The sequence below is a fragment of the Athene cunicularia genome (assembly GCF_003259725.1).
Source record: "Athene cunicularia isolate RWA chromosome 2 unlocalized genomic scaffold, athCun1 chr2_part1, whole genome shotgun sequence".
Lineage (NCBI taxonomy): Eukaryota > Metazoa > Chordata > Aves > Strigiformes > Strigidae > Athene > Athene cunicularia.
This window is the reverse complement of record NW_020799095.1, coordinates 31,649,326-31,674,127: the sequence shown is the minus strand read 5'-3', so window position 1 is coordinate 31,674,127 and position 24,802 is coordinate 31,649,326. Positions and strand designations below refer to the sequence as shown.

Here is a 24,802-nt window from a genome sequence, read left to right as displayed (position 1 = left end):
CCGGGGCCCGACGGGGCGAATTCGTCAGCGGGAGCAAATGGCGCGGTCGGGGGAAGCGAGCCAAAGCGACTAGTTTAACTTGGAGGAGCTCAGAAAGAGGCAGTTCACCGTCTGGGTTACCCGGGCCCGTCTAGGTTTATCCCTCGCTCCTCTGAGAGTTGTGCAGGAACTCATGGAGCTATCTCACTATCTCTATTAAAAAAAAAAAATCAGTCCAGGATAGCTTTGTGCTGCTATGCTTCCCTCACTTCGTTGCTCCCTTCTGCCGATTAATCCCAGACCGCTCTGCTAGCCGAACGCGGTGCAACTTTTATAAGTGCCACGATGGCACTTCGGTAACAGAAAACTTAGACCCGCTACCTCCACAGCACGGCTTGTGGCAGAAGAGCCTGAGGCCCTGCCTCGCTCCTGGCCAGCTTCCAGTCCAGGTAGAGCAGGCAAGAAAGAATAAAAGCAGCTAATAATTCACCAACAGTATTCCCAATCTAATATTAAGATGGGACTTTAAAAACAAATCTCATTAAAAGATGGTTTAAGAATACAGCATAAAGTAAGCCAGGCACACAGAAATACTGCCCTCTGGGAAAGGCTGTCCTTCACAACTGGGGAGGAGGCCACCAGCTGGCATCCAGTAACACAATTCCGATCAAAACAGCTCTAAAATAGCACTAGGAAACCCATCCCCTCTCTGTTCAGTCCTCTAAACTCCTTATAGTTCGTATTTCTGCTATCACTATATCCCACAATCAGAACTATATGTAAGCTCTAGGAAAAATTATGGCATATGTAATGTCTGAAGGAGGAAATGTGCGGTTGAATGCTTGCCCATTTATATCTATAATCATGTTAATATAATACACACAACATATCATGACAAGATACCATGAACACATATAGCACTGAGAAAAGTCTGTGCTACTCAAATTCCTTCTCTTCCACAGAAGAGAAAAAGATCCTAACAAAACCAGCAACAAAATAGTTCAAATACACTGTAGACATCTTCCCTATTTCTCCCCCCCTACCTCACCCCTCACTTGTCCTGACTACCTGTTTCTTTGCATGAGTTAGTACGATATTCTTCTGTCAAACTGCCTTCTCTGTAGAAACAGACCTTTGGTTCTCTGTTGACTGTATGTGATGTGACTCCCGAGTCTGGATTTTTTAAGTTCATGTGTGTATTCACAAGCAGAGTTAAAACCAAGCTATACACTCTTGGAAAGAGCAAACCAGAAATCAGAAGACATTAATTTTACTTTCAACCATATGTTTACAAAATAGCAGTAGTTTAATCTGTCAGCCAAACTGGTCACTTCACATTATATCAACTGCAAATTACACTTCAAACAAGTAATACCATAATACTGTGTTCCCAGAAGGTAAGCAAAACATGCACCACTCCTGCATGGAGGTAAATAACAGACCCGAGACACTGCTAGTGGAATGTAATAATCACTTGTCCAGGTTATTTGCCAATATTGATGCTGAATAAGTGTGGTTACATACACTTACTAGTTTTAATGTAATTGCCTAACCTTTACTGCACAGCTTTTTTAGTGTGAAACCACATCTGTCCATATTAGGCAAAGCTAGTGTCACCACCCATAACTTCACTTGTCTGATACAGCTCTTATAAGCAACTGCAATTTGGGTGCTGTAACTTGATTGCTTCTTTCTCAGATATGGCTCTCACAATTAAATTTGAAAAAAAAAAAAAAAATCTGCAAGAATGTCACAACCGCTCCTACCATCAAAAATAAGGAAAACATTCTGTTTTCTATGTATTAAAAACTATGGTGATTTTTTTTAATAGTTTCATAAGCTGATGTACTTTGGGCATGAATATGAAATCAGGGAGGACTGCAGTTCACAAATACTCAATAGAGACTTAGGGCATTATTCAGACTGTCACCAAAAGTGACTTAGATGTCACAAGTAATTCTCACTACAGACAGTACAGGCAGCCAGAGTCTGGCAGCTTGGACAGTAAATAAGCTGAATTGCTCATTGCTCTCTTGAACTAAAACATCATGACAGGTACCCAAGTGTATCTCAGGGCTCCACAAAGCAAATCTTTATATAGCTTTTATGATTCCAGAGTTAAAGTCTACAAAAATGCTACTCCTGCTGAGGGTGTCTGAATTTAGCACAGCACTTCTGGATGACACGTGGTCCACTCCCAGCTAAGTGACAGCAGTGGGTTTTCTCTCCACTTCTTTGCCCCAGTGGCTCGGTGCAGCATGGGACTGGCCAACACAGGGCAGACAGTGTCACACTGCTGCTGACCCTTGCAGCAAGGCAGTACAGGCAAGAATTTCATGATTCACATAGGATTGAACACAGAAGTGGAAATGGGAGAGAGAGAGAGAGAGAGAGAGAGGGAGGGAGAAGTAGGTTGGAAAAAGGAATCTGGCAGCGAGGGGACTGGAGAGGTAGGTAGAATGGGAAGGGCAGAAATCCAGAGAGCAGAACAAGGAAGGAAACAGTGTGACTGCATGACCTACAGGGAGGAGGTGCTAAAAGCCAGCCAGAAGACACAGTTTAAGATTAGTCAAGAAAAATGTTCATGGTAGGCAGGGAACACAATAGGATTTGAAAAGACCTGCACAGGGACACCTGGCTACCTGACTAGCCTGACCGTAGGATGTAACCAGGGAAGAGAGGGATGGTGAGGAGAGGGGCAGAGCCGTAGGATGTAACCAGGGAAGAGAGGGATGGTGAGGAGAGGGGCAGAGATGCTGAGATGGGATGCCTGGGCAGAACTGGCTGATGAAGCAAACAGGGGCTACTGAGAAACCTGTAGGGTAGAAACTTCAGCAAGAGATAGCAATGAACTGGGATAAAGGATAGCAACAGAACTGGGATAAAGGCAGAAATTGCCAATACTACAGCAATGGCGCTCTAAAAAAAGAAGATGGAAAGAAAGTGTGGAATTGCTCCTCTCTTCCACTGGTACTTTCCAGCAGGATGTGTGCTTGAAGATTTATGACAAAGCGCTACACAGGTACACAAACCCAACTTGATGAAGACTAGGCCTTAAGAACCAGCCTTCGTTCTAAAGAATACCAAACTACCTGAAGGCTTGACTGTGACAGTCAAGACTACAGTCTGAAATGATGAATAAATCACAAGAATGAAAGAAATCACTTCTTTAGCTTTCTACTGTACAAAAGTACTTTTAGAGTAGCCCTTGCTCATCTGTAGAATCCATGACAGCAATAGCAATATTAAACATCTGTTAACAGAGGCAAACAGGTAAAAATGCAGGTGTGTCAATATGTGTGGACTTTGCTCTGATTGTTTCTGTAAATTTTGTTCCTTTCATAAAAATCTGTTAACATGTATAATACCTGGTGGGAGGGACTAAAGAAGAGCGAGCCAGATTCTTCTCAGTGGCTCCCAGTCAAAAGGCAAGAAGCAATGAACATAGATCGAAATATTCCATGGAAATTCCATTTAAACCTTTTTTTTTGTTTTTTGTTAGTGGTGGTGGCATTTGTTTTGTTTTGTTGGTATTTTTACTTTACTGTGAGGGTGACTAAGCACTGGCACAGATTGCCCAGGGAGGTTGTGGAGTCTCCATCCTTGGAGATACTCAAAAGCTGTCTGGACATGGTCCTGGGTGGTCTTGCTCTGAGCAGGTGGCTGGACTAGCTCCAGAGGTGCCTTCTTACCTCAACCACTCTGTGAAACCATCACAAATCCATATAAAAGTTACCTGGTTCACACTGATATTTTAGTGATTCCATCTCTCCATTTTAATTACCTAGTTCACACTGATATTTTAGTGATTCCATCTCTCCATTTTAATTTTCTAAGATTACGCATAATGACTTTTCAAACTGTCTAGGAGGATTGCATTTAACTCTAGTATCTAATCTCTGACCAAGCATAGCTATGAATTGTCTGCACTATAAATAACTTTGTATTACTACTTCAAGGTAGTGCCTTTAGGAAAACAAACAGAAAAAACTGCTGACATGGTTGTCAAGGTTAATAGAATAAACAGATCTTCCTCAATAAACAAGAATCTCTCAACTGGCATCCAACAGTAACAACAAATTTTTCTTCAGGAACTCTGATGGAAAGTAATTGACTCTCTTTTACCTAATTCACATTCAAATTCACATCCCAGTGAAGAATGTTAACAGCTTGTTTCTCTCTCTTGCACAGCTAGGAACTGTCTCTTGTAAATGCAAGTGTTTCGTTCTTAAGGGAACTTTGGCAATGTAATTTGGTATTTTTTCAGTTTTTTCCTATGAATCTTAGCCCTCCCATTGATTTTCTCCTGTGGTGGTCAGGGTAACTGTTGAGAATAACACTTCCAGCACCATAAACTGTGGCTTGCTTACACCTCCAGGAGTGTTTATTGCCTTGAAAGAGCTACAGGACAGATCTGAAGCCCATGATTCTTAAGTGTGGGCCTTTTCCAACTCTTCTCACTGCCGCTGTTACTCTCTGAAGGCAGTATGGTAGTAACCGCTTTCTCAGCAGCTAAGAACAACCGGGAAATAAGTCTCTGTGTTCTCAGAAACATCCAAGTATTTTATGAAAATGATACGACTGTCTCAGCAAGGGATACTGAAAACAGGTTAACCCAGAAGAGTTAACAGCTTGATCATAGCACCATGCGGCTCATATACTTTCACAACAGGTAAGTAATTCAGTTTGATTTTCCCAGACTCCTGCTAAACACCCCTATCTGTAGGTTGAGGGGAGGGAAGGAGGGGGATTGAGGGACCAGGACATGATTTGGATTTCCTCTTTCATGAAGAATGACATCTTCCTTTCCTTTTAAAGCACCCTGAAAAAATAGCCTGTTTTGGGTCAAGTTAAAAGGGGGGAGTTTATTTGTTTATTTTCATTTTCATATCAGCAGAAATGTTGGGTAGCATCCCAGAACATGGTGCAGATTTCAAATCATCAAGATGCTTTGCACTTATCTCCAGCAGACATTGTATTTCTTTTCTGGTTTTACATCTAGCCATGAAATCAAAGTCCATCTCCTTACATAAAATTCCATACAGCATGTAAGACATTTGTAATTCTCCTTTACAGATGGTGTACATCTTAAAGAGGGTTGATAAGTAACATTTTATTCTATGAGATTTAATTTAGCTATATAATAAACCAATATTAACTCATTCAAGATGCAGTAATGAAACACTTCCTTAAGATTAATGCCACATTTTAAATTTCAAAAACAAGCTTAAAATGAATAATAAAATAAAAGCTGAAAGCATGCCCATGAAACTATTGGAATGCTATGTAAATTTTATTTTTAAACACTAAAGCTGCTTATCATTTGCAGATTGTTATTGGTTATTATGGTTACCATTCTCTAACACAATCCAATCTGCCTGCAGTTTTCTATTTCAGGATACAGCAGTGATAACATTAACAGCAGACTAAACTTCTCAACTTGCAAACATACATAGATTAGGGGCACATGCTATCTCCTCCTGCACTGAAAAGATAACATGAATATGCTCTTACAGCGTTGCAGAAGTAACAGGCTGCCATTCTTCTTGCAGTCAGATGTTGAGACATTTAACTCAACTCACAACAAGTGTCAGGAATATAGCAAAAGTTTGAAACTGTTTGTATTATGAATACATAATACAAATACCTGTCGTGCTATGGATCCTCTGTATCACTTGGATATTGGAGAGGTGGTGTAAAAGGAAGATCTGCCCACTGGTGGTTGTTCCCATGCATGGGCAAGATTTATTATTTTTATTTTTTAAATGTAATGCAGAATCATGGGGAACACTGTCTTCTTGTAGCCTTACATCAGTGAAGCACAGAGAATGGAGATACAGACAGAAAGAACAAGTCAAGTGCTCAGTACACTGTTGGTGGCCTAGGATACTCACACAAGTCGTCTGCAATCAAATGTGCAGCCAAACACTTCTGAAACAGCTGGCAATTTTTTCAGAGGTTTAGGTGGTTGGAAAAAAATTGTCTTTAACAACCACATTTAAAAAAAAATATACCCTGAAGACTAAAACGGAGATAATGTTCATTTTACTATATTTCTTAATGGCAAGAAGGGAAATGCATATTCTTTTGAGCACAAGAATGTCAATAATAGAACCAATTTTCACAGATAACACTAAGATCTTGAAGTAAAATATGTAAAACTTACAGAACTCTGGAAAAACAGACTGTGATGGTTATAGTTCCTTAAAAATACAGCTTTCCACTGAAAAGTTACTAATTTAACTCTATAATGTCAGCACTACATGCTGCTACACTGAATGCTACATTACATAAACACTGGGATTTAATTTCAGTGAAAGCCTTTTAACTCTCACACTCAGCACATCTGCTTCTGGGTGAACTGAAATGTTTCAAGTGTCACGAGCAGCTGGATGATCACCAGATGTTGATCTCCCAGGGCCGGTGACTGAGGCTTGTAGCTGCATACAGGAGCTACCATGAATTGCCAGGGATATTAACCACCTCTTGCCACATACGTGTCCTGAAAATCGTGCTCAAGCTACAGGTTGTCCTCTGGTTACTATTACTGTGCAATTATCCTACTCGGGATATTATCAACTGATACTTTGCAGAGGAAAGATCCAAGCCCTTGGTCCTTTACAACTATTTTGGTCTTTAAGATGAGATAATAATTCACGTACCAACTCCAACCCTATCTCAAAATCGCATCTATAAAAGTGCTTGTAAAACTTGAACAAATTCTGTTCTCATTTCAGAAAAAAAGGTCCACCTGATCAGCAGAGCCACATCAGCAGACCACAGGAGGTATTTTGGCATATTTTGGCTTTGTTTATGCATTTTTGGCACAAGCCACTATTCCACAATTCCATCAGTTTAAGTTACTGATTCTCACCAAATGTTGTGGTTTCTCTGGCCTCCCTCATCACTTCTTCAAATCTTAGTTCCCATTTCTTCTCATTTTTACTACGTTTGAAACCTCTGGTATTCCTGATGTTCACATTTTGGCAAGCCTAAAAACTTTATGTCTAATTTCTGGCAAAGACTGGCTTGTACAATTTCACAAGCTCCAGTGAAATGGGTTCTGGTGAGATGTGAAAGCTGGAAAACTTGTCTCTGCAAAAAGGACTATGTATCACTTGAGACCCACTTCAGAGCTCAGAATAGGACTTAAGTGGAATTTAGGCATCACATGTGCTGTTGTACTGGCCTCTCTCACCTATGAGGATGGATGTCACCCTGGCACTGCAGAAACGTACTTCAGTTTAATGAGCAGGGAGCCAGATGTGTAACCCTGGTTAATAACTCTCAGTGCACTGCAGTGAGAACACAGTCAGAAGAACCAGTATGCTAGCTAAGTGGAATCGATAGTTTGCCATGTAATGGACGAAATACATAAAGTTGTTCCTTACAGAGAATTAATGCAACATGTTACAACGACATTTTCAGAACTGTCCTGATGAGACACAGCATGAAGGTAAGATACTTTTAGTCAGTCTTCCTTGTCCACCCAATTAAGAGAATCTTGTCAGAGAATAAGAACATGAATACTTAGGGCAGCCTTCCCTCTCCTACACTGAAATGATACATTTTTTTTCCCCAGTTATATTCTCCTAGATTGGTGCAATAATGCGATTTTTCAATTACATTTTTCTGTTTGGTACATTTTTTCCCCTCCCTCTTGCTACGATTTACAATCAGGGGTCATAAAAAGAATGCTCTGGACAGGCTGGTTCCTCAGGGCTGACCATACTGAAAGCTCAGGAATCAAACCAAAAAGCATACCTCAAACTGCATTTCTATATCTTGCCTTCTCTGTCGAGACTGCAGGGCTCTGATATCCCAAGAAAGGCACTCCTGCATTTTCCACATTCCAGTTAGAGTTTTAAAGGTGAACCTGTTTGTTTGATTCAGCAGTCATCTCTCACTACCTTTTTCAGGTTCAAATCTGTGATACTAAGGTGAGTTGGGTGAGGATTTCTAAAGTCACTAACTCCTCCTAAGTACAAAAAATTTACTAGACAACTGATTTACCACGATAAAAAAAGTCAATAGTGTAAGAATTCTGATCAAATCCATTGTTGTTGATCTTAATAATGTAGAGACCTATAAAAAGACAGTGTTTTGAATTTCAAGGTACAAGAATTTCTCCTCCCCTAAATTCATAAAACAGAACCTAAGTTGTATATTATGTTGTGTATGACATGAACAGAATATGGATTTACACTAAACTACCATCAATGCAGAAAGTTGCTTTTTAAAATTTAGGAAGGAAATTATTCTCTCAAGCAGTTTAGTTCAGACATCTTAAGCTCCTCCTAAAATGAAAGACTCCTGCCATTACAATGCTAGTTGCTTTGTTTAAGTCTATACAAATTCTAATGAAGCTGGGAGATCCATGTGAAGGAACAGTAATAGAAGCTGATTTTCTTGACAAAATATTCAGCCAGAAAATATCATGATGTTCTGGGAACTCACTGATTTAGTTTGAACTGGCAGAAAGTTATCAAAATGCTTAGTTTAAAAACGACTTTTCCAGCATTCCACCGTAGCATAAGCTATTGAAACTATTACATAATTAAGCATTAACCTGATTCTTACACACCAAAGTGACCCTGTTTTCAAGATGAACTGGAAATATTGCTGAAAAGCAGTATTTAAAAAGTTCAAACATTACTTTTTTCCGATGCCTCATATATTCATTTAGTAGTTTCTAGAAAGAAAATACTGAAGATATTACTCTTTCAAATAATACTATGATTTGAAAATACTTGTTTCATTGTTACATTATTAAAAGGCAAGAAAGATATGCATATTTTATTATCACATGATGATACCATATATGTGAGTGTGACATAAAAAGAAACACTCAGACACTTTCAAATAAAAAACAGTCACTGCATAGTGCTTAAACAAATAAGCAAAAACATAGAATCATAGAATAATTTGGCTTGGAAGGGACCTTTAAAGGTCATCTAGTCCAACCCCCTAATCGTAAGGCTCTTAATAACAGGGAAAAAAAATAAAGTCCAGCATGTCTGGGTCACACAGATTTTCAGGGAAACTACCCTGATGAACTGAGCTGCTGAACTGTGTACTTACAAGACTGTGCTGAACTGCACAGAAATGATAATACATACTTGATTGAGAGCTTCGTCAAACTGAGAAGACACTAAGTTACTTTACAACTATTGCAATTGTGAGCCAGTCTTTCTACTGAGATGCTTTGATCAGCATGAACCTACTCAAAGTGAAATTTAGCTTTTATACTTAGAATTGCTAGGAGAGCATTAAAATGTTGTGGTTTTGGTTTGGGTTTTTTTGTTTGTTTGTTTTTTCTGATACTAATATTCTACCAATACGATTAACTATCAAGCTAATAATTTTTAAGGGATGAATATTCTAAATTGTCAATTTGTCAGCATCCTTTCAGCAGCCTCAAAACATTCAGAAAAAAACCAGAACTTTATATCCACTAAAATACTGCAAAATGCAATGTATCATTAATGACAAGGTGAAGAAAAACAAGTTGTTTTGTGAACAGCAGAAGTAATGAAGCCTGGTTTCCCACACACACCTCCACAATACCTTCAGCTCTCTCTTGTTTTCCCTACACACCACATGCTCTGTACCCTTGGTTCCCCTCCCCAAACTTCCTTTCCCTTTCCCTGAGTTGCTGGTTGAACAAGAGGTAGCATTTGTTTCAGCTACTCTGGAGTTAAACTTGTGCTCATCGGCTGGATGGATGCTACCTTTTGGGTGCCAGAGGAGCCCAGAGAGTGCCTTCACTCTCACATTCTGGCAAGTCGAGCAAATGGCTTTAACAGCTCCACCCAGCCTCCAAGAAGGTCTGTTATAAACTCTCAGTACTTCTGAGACCTCTGCAAGACTGATTTAAATTGGCCATTGGATTGAAGTTACTGAGAAGCACAACTAACAGATGGAAAGTGGGATTGCATAAATCTCGTCTTAGGAAATCAACCTAAAAACTCAGAGCTGTTATACAAAGAGTGTCCATACGCTTTAATATTCAGCAGCTTGTTTAAATGTAAGATGATGGCATGAGCAGCAATGTAAACATTTAGTCTTTCAGACAGTATGGAGAATTTTCAAACTGTCGTTTTCACAGAACATTGGTTGCTGTCATTTAGCAGTGGCAAGTATGATATAAACCACAGGCTTTCATGCAACGTACATGCAGCACCAGTGGTGCATAAAAATTTGTAAAGAAATACTGTACTTACAACAAAGGACTTTAGAGAACAGTAATTAAAAAACTGCAAAAATTCATAAGTGCATAGGCAATTAGAAAACCTATTTTCAAAATTATGTCCTCTATATCTTGGCTTATAGGAAAAAAAAAAAAAAAAAAAAAAAAAAAGCAGCACAGTGGTTTAGTAGCCTACCAAATGAATATCTGAATGCAATGGAAGTTTCAAATTTCAAGGCACTTTACCTCCCCTCCTTTTACACCCTTGTTATGCTGCATTTCCACACTATCCATCCTAGGAAGCAAATAGCAAAATTAGCCCTTCCAAGTTTATGAATTCCTAAGCTCATTCACTGCAATTTGAAAATTGAATAAAAATAGCAGCAGCAATTATATATTACACTGATGCTAAAAATATACCATGGAAATCATGGATAAATTGGCAAAAGGCAGGATGTCATCCCTCTGCACAGTGGGTGAGGTAAGGACAAACTGACAGCTTCAGGAGACCATAAGGAACCTGCCTGATGTGCTTACACTTTCTGGCAGCTACCAAACTTTCCATATTCAAGAATTTCTATGTCACAAGGACTGTGTTGGTGGTGAAAACATGTCAATGGTTATGCAATAAGTATTATTTTATTTAATCGTACTGTAACATTTTAATTGAGTTGAATACTTCAGGGGTTGGGTTCTTACAAGGGACATCCTGATTTTTGGCACTTCAGAAAATGTTTAACTGAATTTCTCTTCCATTATGCAGTTTGTATCCACTTTTGGTGCAACACCTGTCATTAGGAGATTATCATCAAAAGTTAATTTACTTCACCATAAATGCCAAGAAATATGAATGTTCTCAACTCGCATCTCTTTTTTAATCTTCTCAATCTTCCCACTACTTTCCTCTCAGCCATTTAAACAATTTATTTTTCAATTAGATAATGTTTGAAGACTAGTATCGCTCAAGACAAGCTAATCTGCAAGCAGTTTCCTGCGAAACACTTCTGAAAAAGAAGTGACTAAAGCCAAAATTCACATTAGCAAAGCTAAATGGTCTTCTTCCCCCCATGATACATCTAGAAACTAGAACAGAAACTGAGGAAACATGAAAATAACGGTCATCAACCATCACTTTAAAAGAAGGGTTGACCAAACCTTCAGAAATCCATGTAATATACATAGCTGAATCCCTTCAGCCAAATTTTATTCCTTTCTACCTGTGTTCCACTTCCCCTATCCTAATTTGTGCTGTCTCTCAGCTCACAAGGGCTGTACATGCACAGCACTGTTCTGTGTGATCCCCTTACCCTGTCAAACAGTCACATTTTCCTCTGTCCACCAGGACTTCTATCCCTATGCCAAGTAGAGTTTGGACTTCTTCCTGTGTGATATGAGAAAACAACTTTGTTTTCCTCTATAGCCCACATAAATCAAACTTACCTTCCCTTTGATGACAGTATTTGATAACCAGTAGGCAGAATGATGAAAATGTAGCATGGAAACATGGACGTTATTTGTGCTCAGTTCTAACATCAAGTAGCTTCTCTTCAGGAAAACAGTATTTTCCAACTGATTTTTTTTTTTTTTTTCATTTTACACCCTATTCCCATCAAAAAAGTTATTCTCCAATTTTTCCCCATTTAGAATTTTATTGAGATTGTCAGAGAACTCCAAAACACATTAATTCGTCAGATCTCTTAAGAACTGCCTGGAGAAGATATATATTAAGACTTAAGGACTTAAGCTTTTAACTATATTAACTACCTAAGAAAAGGCTAAAGGCAGCTATAGCTACAGTTGGACTCAATCATCTCAATGGTCTTTTCCAACATAAGTGATTCTGCAATTTTACTAGTAGCTGATTTCAGCTGTTCTGAACATCCATGCTGAAAACAAGTTCAGTGGAGTTGCATATGGTAGTTGTATACCTTCCTACTTCATCGCACACTTCCATTATTTCCCCCACAAACATACAAACATGTTCTAATTTGAGTAAAGAAAAGTTGTCCGTAAGAGGAGTATAGAATAGATGTTAGCTATAACTACTCAGCTTCCTATGTGGAGATCCCTAAATAATACAAGAATAGAACTGATTCAGATCTATTTACCTTCTAGAAGAAAGCTGTGGAGCAGCCATTACACAAGACACTGTTCCTGGGTTTTCTCAGAGTAACTCTGGAAAGCTATTGTCATGTCTATGTTACACTTCTTTCACTGCAGCCATATTCTATTTCTCATAAAGGTTATAGAAAGCAGCAAGTTTAAGCCTAACATTTGGCTTAAATTTATGCCTATATTACTTTTATTTTAATCTCCATCCTTTGTTTTCCATAGTGTAAAAAAGAAAACAAAGAACAGTCAATATTTGTCATCTATATTTTATTTCACAAGCACCACAGTAGTAGGATCTGCGCTACGGTAAGTCCCTGGCCCCAGGATACACGTAGCTGGTCCAATCCTGCCAAACCAAGACATGAGCATGTTACAACCTAACCCAAATGAAAATAATACAGTGTAACATTTGTATCTGTAAAGAGAATGTACTTCAAACTACTGCCAGCAGAGAGTCCCATTGCTCTCGTATTGAGGAGAAAACAATTCGGCACAACCCCCAAAACACACAACAAACAGCAAGCTACTTCGTTTTAACTATTTTAATAGGGTTATAAGACAGAAGCACTCTCAGCAACAGCCACCTGCAAGTGCTTTCTGTTCCCCTCAACTCTATTTTTTTTTTTCAGTTTTTCAATGTAACAGCAAGTTAGTATGTTTTCAAAATTAAAAAAAAAAAAAAAAAAAAAAAAAAAAAAAAAAAAATGGACTTCCACAAAGACTGGCACATTTTTCAACAACGTTTGAGCTTGGCTAGACGAGAGCAAAATGAAACAGTTTAACTGTAATTAAGTTAACTTGCAAGCCAGCCTGTACATTGCACTGTAAAATTAAAGGTCTCCCGAGCATCTGGCCTGCACTCCTTCAACATATGCTTACCCCAGGAGTAATGTGCTTAGTTTGAGGAGACATCAGGCGTCTGTCAAGCATGTCAGCCTTGTACCAAGTGGGCCAGCCCTTCCAGCAGCAGCAACACTTCTTACAGGAGCAAAATCTCCGACACAAAGCAGTGCACCAGTGAAAACTTCAGCAAATCAGCCTGCATTAACCATTATTTGAATTTCTTGTCCGTCTAAGGCCCGGTTCGAAGTGTCCAGCTTTTGTCTATATGGAGCGATACTGTTCACTGGAGATTTCTCTCAGCTGTTGATCTGATTCAGTCCCTATGTTAGGTTACAGCTCAGCAGAGAACCCGTCACCATCAATTACCAAGGAGGAGTGGGAGGGCTCCACGCTCCTGATGACGTCAGCCTCTTTAGGAATGAAGCCTGCACACTTGCTGGAGTAGCATAACATTTTATTAATCTCATATGCATGCCTTGCAGCGTGCATGGCCTCTGTTAAAAATACAACAACTGGCTACGCAGTCAGAAACAAATCATGGAGAAGTATCTGAAAATGAACACTGCATAATCACACTTCTTGATGTTTAGGGATGTGATTTTTTTTTTTTCTTTTTTTTTTTTTTTCTCCTCCTGAAAAGGGATATTAGGCACTGATATTTCAAATTGGAAATCTCCCCTGCAAAAGGAAAATTATGCTCGACCATAATAAAGGTTGAAGATATATTATGGCAGAAGATACATTCAAATGAACCCTAATCATGGTTCCTTATAAAAATTACCATCCCAAAAAAAACCCTCATTAGACGCGTCAGCGTGGCAGTACTTCCATGCGTTAGCCAGCCCACTGAAATCATCAGGGAAACTCACATGAATAATATTATTGGCTCTAATGAGTTTAAGAGTTTGCAAGATTAGGGTCAACTGGCTTAAAATAAGAGTATAGGTTAAATATAAATAAGAAGAATGAAGGATACACATCTGCATTGGTCAGAGGCTTCCGGAGGTGTAGTAAAGAGGAGGAAGGAGGAGGCAGTAACAGGCAGGGAATAGTATGAACAGAGAAAGAGCTGCAGAGAAGCATCTTTCTGCTCCTGCTACCACTGAGATAACAAACGTTGAGGCAGTGACTTCTGAGATTAGCAAGAAGCACAAGCTTTTTTTTTTTTGGCTCCAGCTGCTCATTGAGCTAGGCAATCTTCTCTGCTTACACCTCGAGACTGATCTTTAATAGGCATGCTCAACAAGCAAAGCCCCATAAAGTCAAAACTCAGGTCCATGAGAGCTGGAAACATTGTCTCTTTCCAAAGGCCAAACTCTTAACACTAACTTTGTAAGGAGATTCTGTAAAGTCGATGGTAGTTGGAGAGGGAAGGGCAGACCTCACCTACACATCTCACAATTAGAATCAAAACTTCTTTTTTTTTTTTTTTAATAAAAATTTGAGACTGGCTTCCATTTATGTTAACTGGTTTCTATACATATTTTCATATAGTCACTTCTAAGGTGTACCAAGGTCAATATAAAGTTATCTTCTTCTCCCTATCATTTAAAATGGGACTTCTTATTTGTGTTAGCTGCATACCACATTGTTAACAATTCTAACTCATTTAAACTAGAAGTAGCTTTTGGTTGAGACATGATCAGGTGGTTGGTTTGTTTTGTTTTTGTTTTCTGCAAGGGGAGTCTGGGAATGCAGGATTGTTAAAATTTTACCACTTTCAGAAACCAGTATTCATGTTAGGTTCAGTTCAGATGCCAAAATAGAATTAAATAAGTAGAAACCTTGCATAAGTTTTTTATAATAGCCAAATATTTGTTTCGCATTAAATAGAGATTTCTATTTACCTGAAATAGATTCAGCAAAGAAAAACACAGAACATTGTCAACTTCTTGTATAATTAGACTTCCTTAAGGCACTTCTGGGATGCATTATTAAACTGGAAATGTTGAAACAACTACTGTGCAGAGGAAGCAAACAGTAAACTTCAGCGAATACAGTTTTAGAAGGCTGTGAGAAGTACAGCAATTTCTGATGCAATACTGTATTAATAAAGTTGGGAGTTTTTACAGTACAATTACTGAGCTAGCTTTTTGGCAAAATTATCATACTTAAAAACTTTAACACATGCTGTGGGACACAAACACCTTGGGGCAAATCAGAAATACTCCGAAGAATACACAATCACAGTCCCAGCTGTAATATCGCAATTAGGACAGGGCAGCTCTGATTCCAGCGGCTTATTTTCTGCCCTTCAGCAGATTTTACAGAATACTATAACTAAGCTTGCAAGACCAGGCTGTCATCATGGCAAATTTTGGCATCACAATAATGAAACAAAATAATTTTGTACTAGAAAACATAGTAATAAGATGATTTAAACTGCAATTCCCTGGTACTGATCACAAAGTTTCAAAGGCTCCCTAAATTTTCTAGACATAGAATAGAAAACTTTTTTTTTAAAGAAAAAAACAAAAAAACAAAAACAAACAAAAAAAAAAAAAAAAAAAAAAAAAAAAAAAAAAAAAAACAAAAAAAAAACCACAACACACTTCTGAGCAGCAGGCAGTCATGGAACTAGTATAATAGTAAATGCTAAATGATTTCTGCCCTTTTTTGCCCAACAGGGTGAATCTCCACCTAAGAAGTACAAGGTCTGTTAAAAGCTGTGTGCTGCATGTATCCTGAAAAATGAAGGTGCCTTAGAACAAAAGTGAGTGACCTTCAGCCACTTGCAGAAAAATATATGGTCTTTGCTAAGTGAACAGGAACAGAATTCATCCAGTAATTACTATTTTCATTCATTCTTTAATCTTATATAGTGATAATGAAGAAATAGCTTTAACATTAAATCTTAGTACTCTGTATTCATACAGTGTTTTCATCAGAAGTCTCCATTAATTTTAAACACAACCTTATGAAATTTTATTATATTTGGACTACAAATGCCATTAATCACATGAGAAAACAGAAGCACTAATTGACTAAATACTCAGTAACATACTAATAGAAGCTTGTTTGTGAATGTTTAAGGTTTTTTTGGTTTTGTCTTTTTGTTTAACAAAGCAAGGTATCCGGACTCTGCCTCTTTCCATCCCAAGTTGAAAATGGATGTCTGTCTAAAAAAGTTCTTCTTGACAAACCAGATAAAAAATGAGTTGTTAGAGATCACAATAGTCAATAACTCAGAAATAATAAAAGCTTAGACATATGAGTAATTTTTCTCATCACCAAGTTATTGCACATCAGCTGATCCATATGTGGACATGTGGGCATGCTTAGCATATGGCATACAAATTAAGGCAAATTATTGTAATACAGCCTCAGTATGGATTATGTTATTTGGCCTTTGCTGATGAATGAATGCATGAACAGGTAATGCATGGCAACTTGCAAATCCACGTGTCTAAACCTAACATATATATACATACAGGAGAATTCTTCTGTTTCTCCTTTCCTTTCCCTTTTAAAAGGAGAAAATGCATTTGTTTTTCTTCAGTTATCTGAGACATCACATTTGCTTTTATTCAGCTATCAGGTACGTCAGTCTCACACAATTTCTCAAAAGACAATTTCATGTTTCTGAGATTCCTCAGCCAGTTCTTTAGGTGTCCAAGTATTCCATACAAAGACCTCAGGCTGAGTTAAGTATGGTCCAAATTGTTACCTTTCCCTGTTTAAAGGTATTTAGCCCTTTGTCATTTGTAGAAGTTACATATGTTATCAGCTCTTCTCACTTGGTAAGAGTCAACTTTAGAAGTTTCCTTTCCCCTTTTCAAAGATCCATAGTCTTCCTAAAAGACTTCAAGGTATTAAAGTCCCTCATTTATTTAACAGAAGAGAGAGAACACTGTACATGCCTACACAAAGTTGATATACATGAATTTTGACATCTACGAATTTTTTTATGAGAAGGCAGATGATAAATTAGTCAAAGCTCACAGAGTCAACAATTCAGTAGCAAACAGACCCAAGCTCAGATTTCTTAATTTGCTGCAACAGCCTTTCCACAGAAAACACGCAAAACCACCCAAGTCCTGTTGGCAGGAGACCACTCAGTTCCTCAACTGATGTCAAAGTTCATTAAGGTTTCTCAGGTTCATCATTCCCTCTCAGATCTTTACCAAAGGGTCAGCCCCCTTGGTGTTTTGCACATTAACTGAATAGGGCCACTCATGCAGCAGACTCCCAGCTGTGATGGTGAGTGACTGGTCATACTTCTAGCAAAAGACAATAACCCAGCTGTTCACCCAGCACAGTGGGGAGCTGACCTGTAGGATGGGCAACCGCTTTCCGAGTACCCTCAGCCCAGTTTGAGTAAAGGACACCAACAGTGTCTCCCACCTCCGAGAAAAAGTTTCTTCACTACCAGACATAAATTCAATCTCTTGTTTTTCTTTCTGTGGCCCTTAAAAAGTCAACTATTTTCTGTAGGTGGGAGAGGACTGAAGATTAAACATTTGTCACAAAATAAAGGAGAAAATTCTGTAACACCTAAATACTGCAAAACAGGTTTGAAAGTTTCAAACAAGTGATTACTCAAACCAGTAGGGTTACTGTAACACACAGGGAAGATTTTTTTTTTTTTTTTTTTTAAATAAGGGCAAGCTGACTTGGTTAGATATCTAGTGGGAGAAAAAGGTTCACAGCTATTTTTTACAGTTAAAATGCACAATAAGAGTGCCTGACTTACTAAGAACTTCACCTTCATATTCCTCATTTCTAAGCAATCCAACCTGAGGAATTTGTCTTGCAAACTGTTGCTCCTGAGAGCAGCAGTTGCATCTGAGGGCAAACTGTTGCATCTTCGTGGAGGCTGATCTTCCTGACTTCAAGTACACACTGCTTTGCCAAAAATCAGTTTCATGGAAAATGTGGAATTCCACCAGTCTAAATACACTCCCACTTTTACATGACACTGCCTTACTGTAAGATCCTTAAAGCAGGATCAATGTGCAGCAACACTTCAAAGTTAGATGTTGGTTAGGAAAGCAGGATTCACAAAGCACGTAGAGATTGTTTTTAATTTCTTCAGAGAAGGAACTTCATCACTAGATGAAAATTTAAGTTCCCTCATGGTACTGAAAGATGTGTTGGGCACTTTATAGGAATCTGAGTGCAGCATATAAAACATAAATGTCACAAAGCAGCTAAACTAACAAGTTAAATAAGTCAACAGCACTGCTGAGAGAAGAGCTTTTGGTCCTATCAACTCTTGCCCCCCTCCTGGTACCTTCAGCAGTGCCTTTCCTTCCTCTGCTGGTCTCAGCACTTGTCAGACCCTTCCAGGATGAGAATGACATACCTAGCCCAGTAGGAAACTATTTGTATGGTTTGTTTTTTTTTTTTTTTTTTTTTTTTTAAGATGAAATAGCTGAGAAGAACAAAAGCAGGGGAAAGGAAGCCTCTACCACCCAAACCTCACTGTAAAGTATTACGAGATAACCCACCACGGTCTTAACTCCCTTTGTGAATTTAATTTCACTTTTGTAATGCATAGCAATAGCTATGCAATGTAATGCTTTATCAGTTTAAAAGCAGAAAAGACATCTACTTCAAAACAAGTATCTCACACTCAAAACATCAATAATTAACCACCCACACACAAACAGTTAACTGAAGTAAACAGAAAAAATGACAGCTTTAAGGTACATATAGTTGTGCTTAACATTTAAATGAAGTCTTTTTTTAATTAATGTTAATTCATGTCACATTTTTCCCCTTCAAAATGAAAATTAACTCCAGCCACAGTGAATAAGGCACACCCCTCCAGCCATACATTTTGATTTTATACTTACAGTAGCTACAGACGATGCTAGCTTACTGCAATCTCCTTCAATGTTAATTCTCCTGAAAATGTTCTTATTGGTGTGATCTGAAGCACACAAGGTTCTCTTTGGTTGGCTTTAGATTAGGCCCTTACATAACTGTAACATCTGGGGCCCATTTCTACTGTGCAAGGTCCAACAGACATTTTCTGTATGTATAAATTCATTTCTATTTAACAGACATCTGTATTTTTGAAAAACAGAACTAATATGCAATTCTGTTCAATTGAACATACAAGATAAGACGTATTCTCCCTAGAAAGGAATGAAATAAATAATGCAATTTTGTATGACATACACCCTTAAAGCATTCCAGTGTGGGTTTTTTTAACTTCTGTGCTTTGCAGATTCATGTGCATCTCTGCACAGGGGATAAAAACCACAGCAGACCATTACTGCCACAGCTGGAAATACTGGAAGGGAGAAGGTCAAGGGTCAGTATTCTTCTACATTATTTTTATACAAAGTATACAAAGTATTACATATACTACTCTGTGGTCTTACTCAGGAGACTGCAAAGCAATTTAATACTGCAGTAGAATAAGATAAAAAATACCACTGGGTGGTCCACATGAAACAACTGTCAATATGTGAGTGAATGTGTATGTGTTTATGTGCAACTCCACAACGAAGTTCAGAAGGGACTGCTATGAATTAGTGAAAACTCCCCATGCAATATCCCATTAGACTATATGTAATGAAGACACGATAACTTATAATCTTTCTTCTTAAGCATAATTTTTCCCCAGTGAAGAGCAATTTCAATTTCTTATTAAATCATTTTTTTCTACCAAAAATAAAAACATCATGCAAGGATATCCTGTTGTAGCTGCATAAACATCAAATTATTAACAGGATTATCACTACATCCTTGTGAAGAAAAAGTCTTGCTGAAATGAATAGATGAGCCAGAACTACTATCCAGTAACGTGCACTGGTTTACAGGGAATCAGAGAATGGTTTTCAGATTACAGCCTCTAAGATTATATCAAAAATAGGTCAGTACAACAGTTCATTAAAAGCAATAAAAATAAGTTATTTTTAAATTATTTTCCCAACTTCTATCAATCTAGTAAGAATGGATTATTCACATTCATCTATTGTATTTCACATTCTCTTTCGGAGAACCATTCATCACAGAATACTACAGCCTACAAATATCTGAGATTATCTTTCTCTACTGGTGGAAGTTATAGTTTATTAGACTAGCAATGCAGAATTTCCAGTGATCCTTTGCAAACAACAGTAGACTCTTCACCTATCAATCTAAAAGACACTGGATTTTGCAGTTCACAGTTCACCACTACTTATCTGTATTAGGAAAGCAATTACTTGCCAATTAAAATATGTAAATATGCTCAAGAAAACAACATAATACAGCAGAAAATTACTAATTTACTCTTTTTCGTATATCAAACACTGTAATGATTTTTTTTCTAATTATAAGCAGGGAATAAATAACAAAAAACATAGTCATACCAAGGTTAAACTGCAATATATTACACACAGAGCCTACTTTGAAAGAAGATTAGCAAGACTGCAAAATAAAGCAGTTAAGCATTTGGTCAACTTTAACTGAATTCCCTTGTCCTCACCTACACAATCACATTCTGATTTCCAGAGATCGACATTTTTCAGCACACAGATAGATGAATGCTTACAGCGCTGCTACCATATATACATTTTTCTCCTTTTTGTTCTCCTGAGTGTTTGGGCCACAGGCCTCCTGTATTGCTCTGAAGCCTGTATTAACTTGTCCTTTGAATTTTCTGAGCAGCCCATCACTAGCATTTTCTACAGCTTCAAAAATAATTTATCTTCAGAATAAGAAACACAGTAAAATGAAGGAGGCTTTTTCCCCCCATTTCACAGATGAGAGCTAAGGCAGGCATAATATGGGCAGAAGGGGCCACTAGTTCTGAAGGCCATGGAAGCACATGATATTTTGGTGCCTGTGGCACCAAAATTTGGTGTAGTAAGAGAAAGACTCCTGCTCTCACTACAGCACCTCACCTCCAAGTAGCTGACATCGCAAGAGATCCACTTGCAAAGCCACATGTCTTTGCAAGACATATAATACTTGTCATGTGCTCACAAAATTACCAAAAAAAGGAAAGCTTTTTTTTTTTAAAGTGGAAGGAAGGTGCCAATTAATGGTTACAACAGAATTCACATGCAGATAAACCCTCCTGTATCAGGTATCCCTCTTGTAGCATTTTGATCTCAAAGGTCAGTCCTCAAGAAAGAACCTGAGCCATCCCATCAATCCCAGCATAAGTTCAGAAACTATAGTTGAGTAAATAATATACGCAATAAATGACAGAATTGCAGTAAAAAGCAAGTGGACACATTCTTGGAATACAAATCCATTAAGAGCCAGTGAACACACATTAAATAAACCTTATATATAGTACCACTGTCACAGTTCTTCTGTCACATTTTGTGGAAAATAAACTGTTTTGTAGAATGGTATCACTTCACGCTTGCTTTGAGCTTATATTTCTTCTTATTTCTGCTACTGGCTACTACTGGAAACAGCTAGATAAATCTTTGGCCTAACTTGGTGCAGCATGTTTTATGTCAAGTGCTAAATTAACAGATCAGGGAAAGAAAGCGAGAGGAAAAGGAGATACACACCAAGTTCTTCAACTTCCAAAGCTAGCATAAAGGCTGATATATGAAATATAACTCCAGGAAGCATCGCGGTACCAAGCTGCCCTTAAAGCTTCATAGCTGAGATGCCTCTGCAAAATCTTCCAGGGAAGGAGTTTGGTGTTAAATATACTTAAAGTTTCATTTTCTTTGCTTTTATGGGTTTTTTTTGTTTGTTTGTTTGTGTTTGCTGTTTGGTTGTTTGTTTGTTTTTTTTTTTTTAATTCTGATTCTGTTTTTGCGATCAAGGACTTAACTTTCCCTTTGGTAAAATAAAAAGCAACCTCTTGCTATGTTAAAGCACAAGTTGTCCATAAACATCACACCCAAATGTGGGGTGCAAGAAGTCCCTTTAGATGACTGTATAGTGGAGGAAAAAATATACATTAAAAGAACTGCTCTACATTTTCATTAAATTACACAGATCAGTACAGATGTTAGTACTGTCAAGTACCAGGTTATGAGAAGGAGTTTTCCCTAGAGCATTAAACAGTGCTTTTGACCACGAACTAGGCAGCAGAGGGACAGCCCATAACAGCAGGAACTGCCCAGAAGGTTACATTATATCTGCAAACAGAGATTTCAGCTGATAGTGTTATTTTATTTTCCTCCCTAATATAATTCAGCCCATTTCTTTCTCATGATTACCTCCTTAATATTCTCCAAGAGCCAAGGACATGATATATCCTGCTTTTAAACCTGATTTCGCCCATAACTAGAAGTTGCAGTAGGCACTGTGTTTCCTATTTAACTTTGCTGTATAGCCAGTATGAGTATTTTGCTTGAAAAGTTTCACTTTCAACACACAATATATTTGTGAAGGTACTATTTTTTCAAAAGCAGGAGAACATGGAGAACAATTTAACCAAAAGAGTCTTAATATGTTTTAACAGAGAGTGCAATATCACTGATTGCATTTCAGACCAGCTGTACAGTAAAAACAGAAAATTAGTCTGCAAAACAGCTACTGCTCTGTGAATTATCAAGCACAACATGATTTACAAATGATTGCTAAAATGTAATCTTCATCATGCAAATGCCCATCTTTCATAGAAGGGCAAAACCAGAAAGGCTTTTTCAATAAACATGGAGGTAGCTCCAAGGGTCAAAGGAAGATCACAACTTTTCCCCCTGTCTTATTTGGCTCCTGGTCTACTTCTAGCAGTTACTAGAGCAATCACTGCAGGGCCCCAGAAGACAAATCGGTGACTACTAGCATGGAACAATACTCTTGGCTCTTCGTACCGGAGTCTAATGCATCAAACATGCTTGGACCATTCTGAACTGAAGCCATCTGGCTTGGAGTTGCCCAAGTCCATTGTATTAAACTAACTCTCTTCCCCTTCAAAAGCGGATGGCTGAATCCAAACCACCCTGCAGCAATACTACCTGGCCTGTGCTGTCTCACAAGCAATGCCTAAGAGCTGCCTGAAAGACTGCAAGTTAGTCCTGGCCAAACACACACCAGGGACCACTCTGAAAACTCTACAGAGTAGTGGTCCTGTGCCAGGAAACCTCTGATGCTCCTCAGCTCCCATGTAAAGAAACAGCCTCAGTGCTAGACAGCACTCCTACAGGCAAAGCCAGGTCCCATTTATGGACATGAATGTACTTTAAATTGTACTTGTTTCACCATTGTTTCTAAGCCAATTCAAGTATTTCCATTTTATATCCTCACCTGGTCATCTGGAGTTTTCTTTCAATCTGGCACCATACAGCATCAAGCCAGACAGACACTGTGCTGCTAAACCTCTGTACTGTCTTTCCAGAGACTCCCCTATGTCCCTGCCTGGTGGGACAGGCAGCCAGTTGTCCCCCCAGCAGGCAGGGCCTGGCCACTGGACTGCCCATGCAGCATGGAACATCTTACATGGCTCTTAGAGGCTTTGAGACTTTCTATCAGCTTTAAGCACCACTAATATTGGCTTTTTTCTGTTCTGAATCTTCTTCCATTTCCTCTTTAATTCAGTTAATTATTTCCATAAAGCTTTCATAAAGCGTGTACAAGGAAGCTTAAAAAACCAAACTGTGTTGGATGCAACACTGTCATTTAAATGCCTGGTTAGTTTAATGCAGTTGATGTTTAAGGCCTACGTTATGTAAACATCCGCCACACTTCCAGGCCTTTTACATGTGGATTTAGTATTGCTGATGGCATCCATTAAGAAAAATACATATTTATCTTCCTGAAACTGGGGTTACTTCTATAAATCTCTTTAAGACACATTTTCACTGATACTGACCCATGCCAACCACTTTCCCTTCTCATGACGTTTCCACACCAAATTCTATTACCTTTTAGACACAGCAAATATTCAGATCAGTATAACATAATACAACTTAAAATACATGTTCACTTTGGATCACCTGGAGAGAATTTTGAAAGTTATGGTTCCTTTAAGACTGTGCTTCCTCCTGTACAGCAACTGCAGAAAGAACAGGTTTGGGTAGGGTTTTTTCTTTTGTTTTGTTTTTTTATTCTTGGCTGATAAAAGATTTCAGTGTCACAGCAAATCAAACATACTAAATCTGTGTGCTTCAGCTCCAGAGACTGGTCAGAAGCAGAAAGCAATCAGAGATGGGAATTAAGAGAATGATTTTGTGTCCCAGATCTGGAGAATGCCACAGGATTGCTGGGCAATATTTAGACAAGAGGTTGCTGGAAAGAAGCTTCGAGAAAAAAAAATAAAATAAATAAAAAGAACACCACAAAAACAAACCAAAAACAGAACACAAAACTCCCATTTGCTATTTGTGGTACATAGCAAATATTTTGGGATTAGCTCAGGATGAGAGGTGAATATACCCTGTAGAAAAGAGAGAATGTGAATTATAAAAGCAATTAGGCTGCTTGTGTAACAGAAATAAAAGAAGGAAAAGGTATTAAGGAATAAAAGACAATGGAGCAAAACACAGGGATTTTCTAAAAGCATTATTTTGCTACAGAAACTATTCTGAATCTGATGCATGGCTTTGGCATGCTCAGTGCTCTCCTGCCCACCCAAAATCCTCTGCCTGCCCCACAGTTGAGGCTGACAGAGCGAGGAGGGACATCCCTTTTCCATCTCCTGAAGGGTAAATAAACATGGAATTTATGTCTAATAGTTTAAGGAACTCTTTCTTAAAGTATTAGAAATGGAAAACATCTTGTAGACTGAATTTTAAATTCTTACTTTTTTTTTTTTTTTTTTTTTTTTTT

The 24,802-nt window shown here is 38.2% G+C and overlaps 1 protein-coding gene across 5 annotated transcripts in view; it reads right to left on the bottom strand.

The window, feature by feature from the left end:
- Positions 1–24,802, bottom strand: part of CACNB2 (calcium voltage-gated channel auxiliary subunit beta 2) — a 168,471-nt gene that overhangs the window by 116,394 nt on the left and 27,275 nt on the right. Inside the window, exon 1 of one of the 5 annotated variants that reach the window (XM_026842329.1) lies at positions 13,160–13,543. The exons of the other annotated variants lie outside the window; for them this stretch is intronic. Within the exon in view, the coding sequence (XP_026698130.1) occupies positions 13,160–13,210 (51 nt within the window). The 5' untranslated portion in view covers positions 13,211–13,543. Of the gene's footprint in view, positions 1–13,159; positions 13,544–24,802 lie in introns of those variants that run through there. 5 annotated transcript variants of the gene reach the window in all.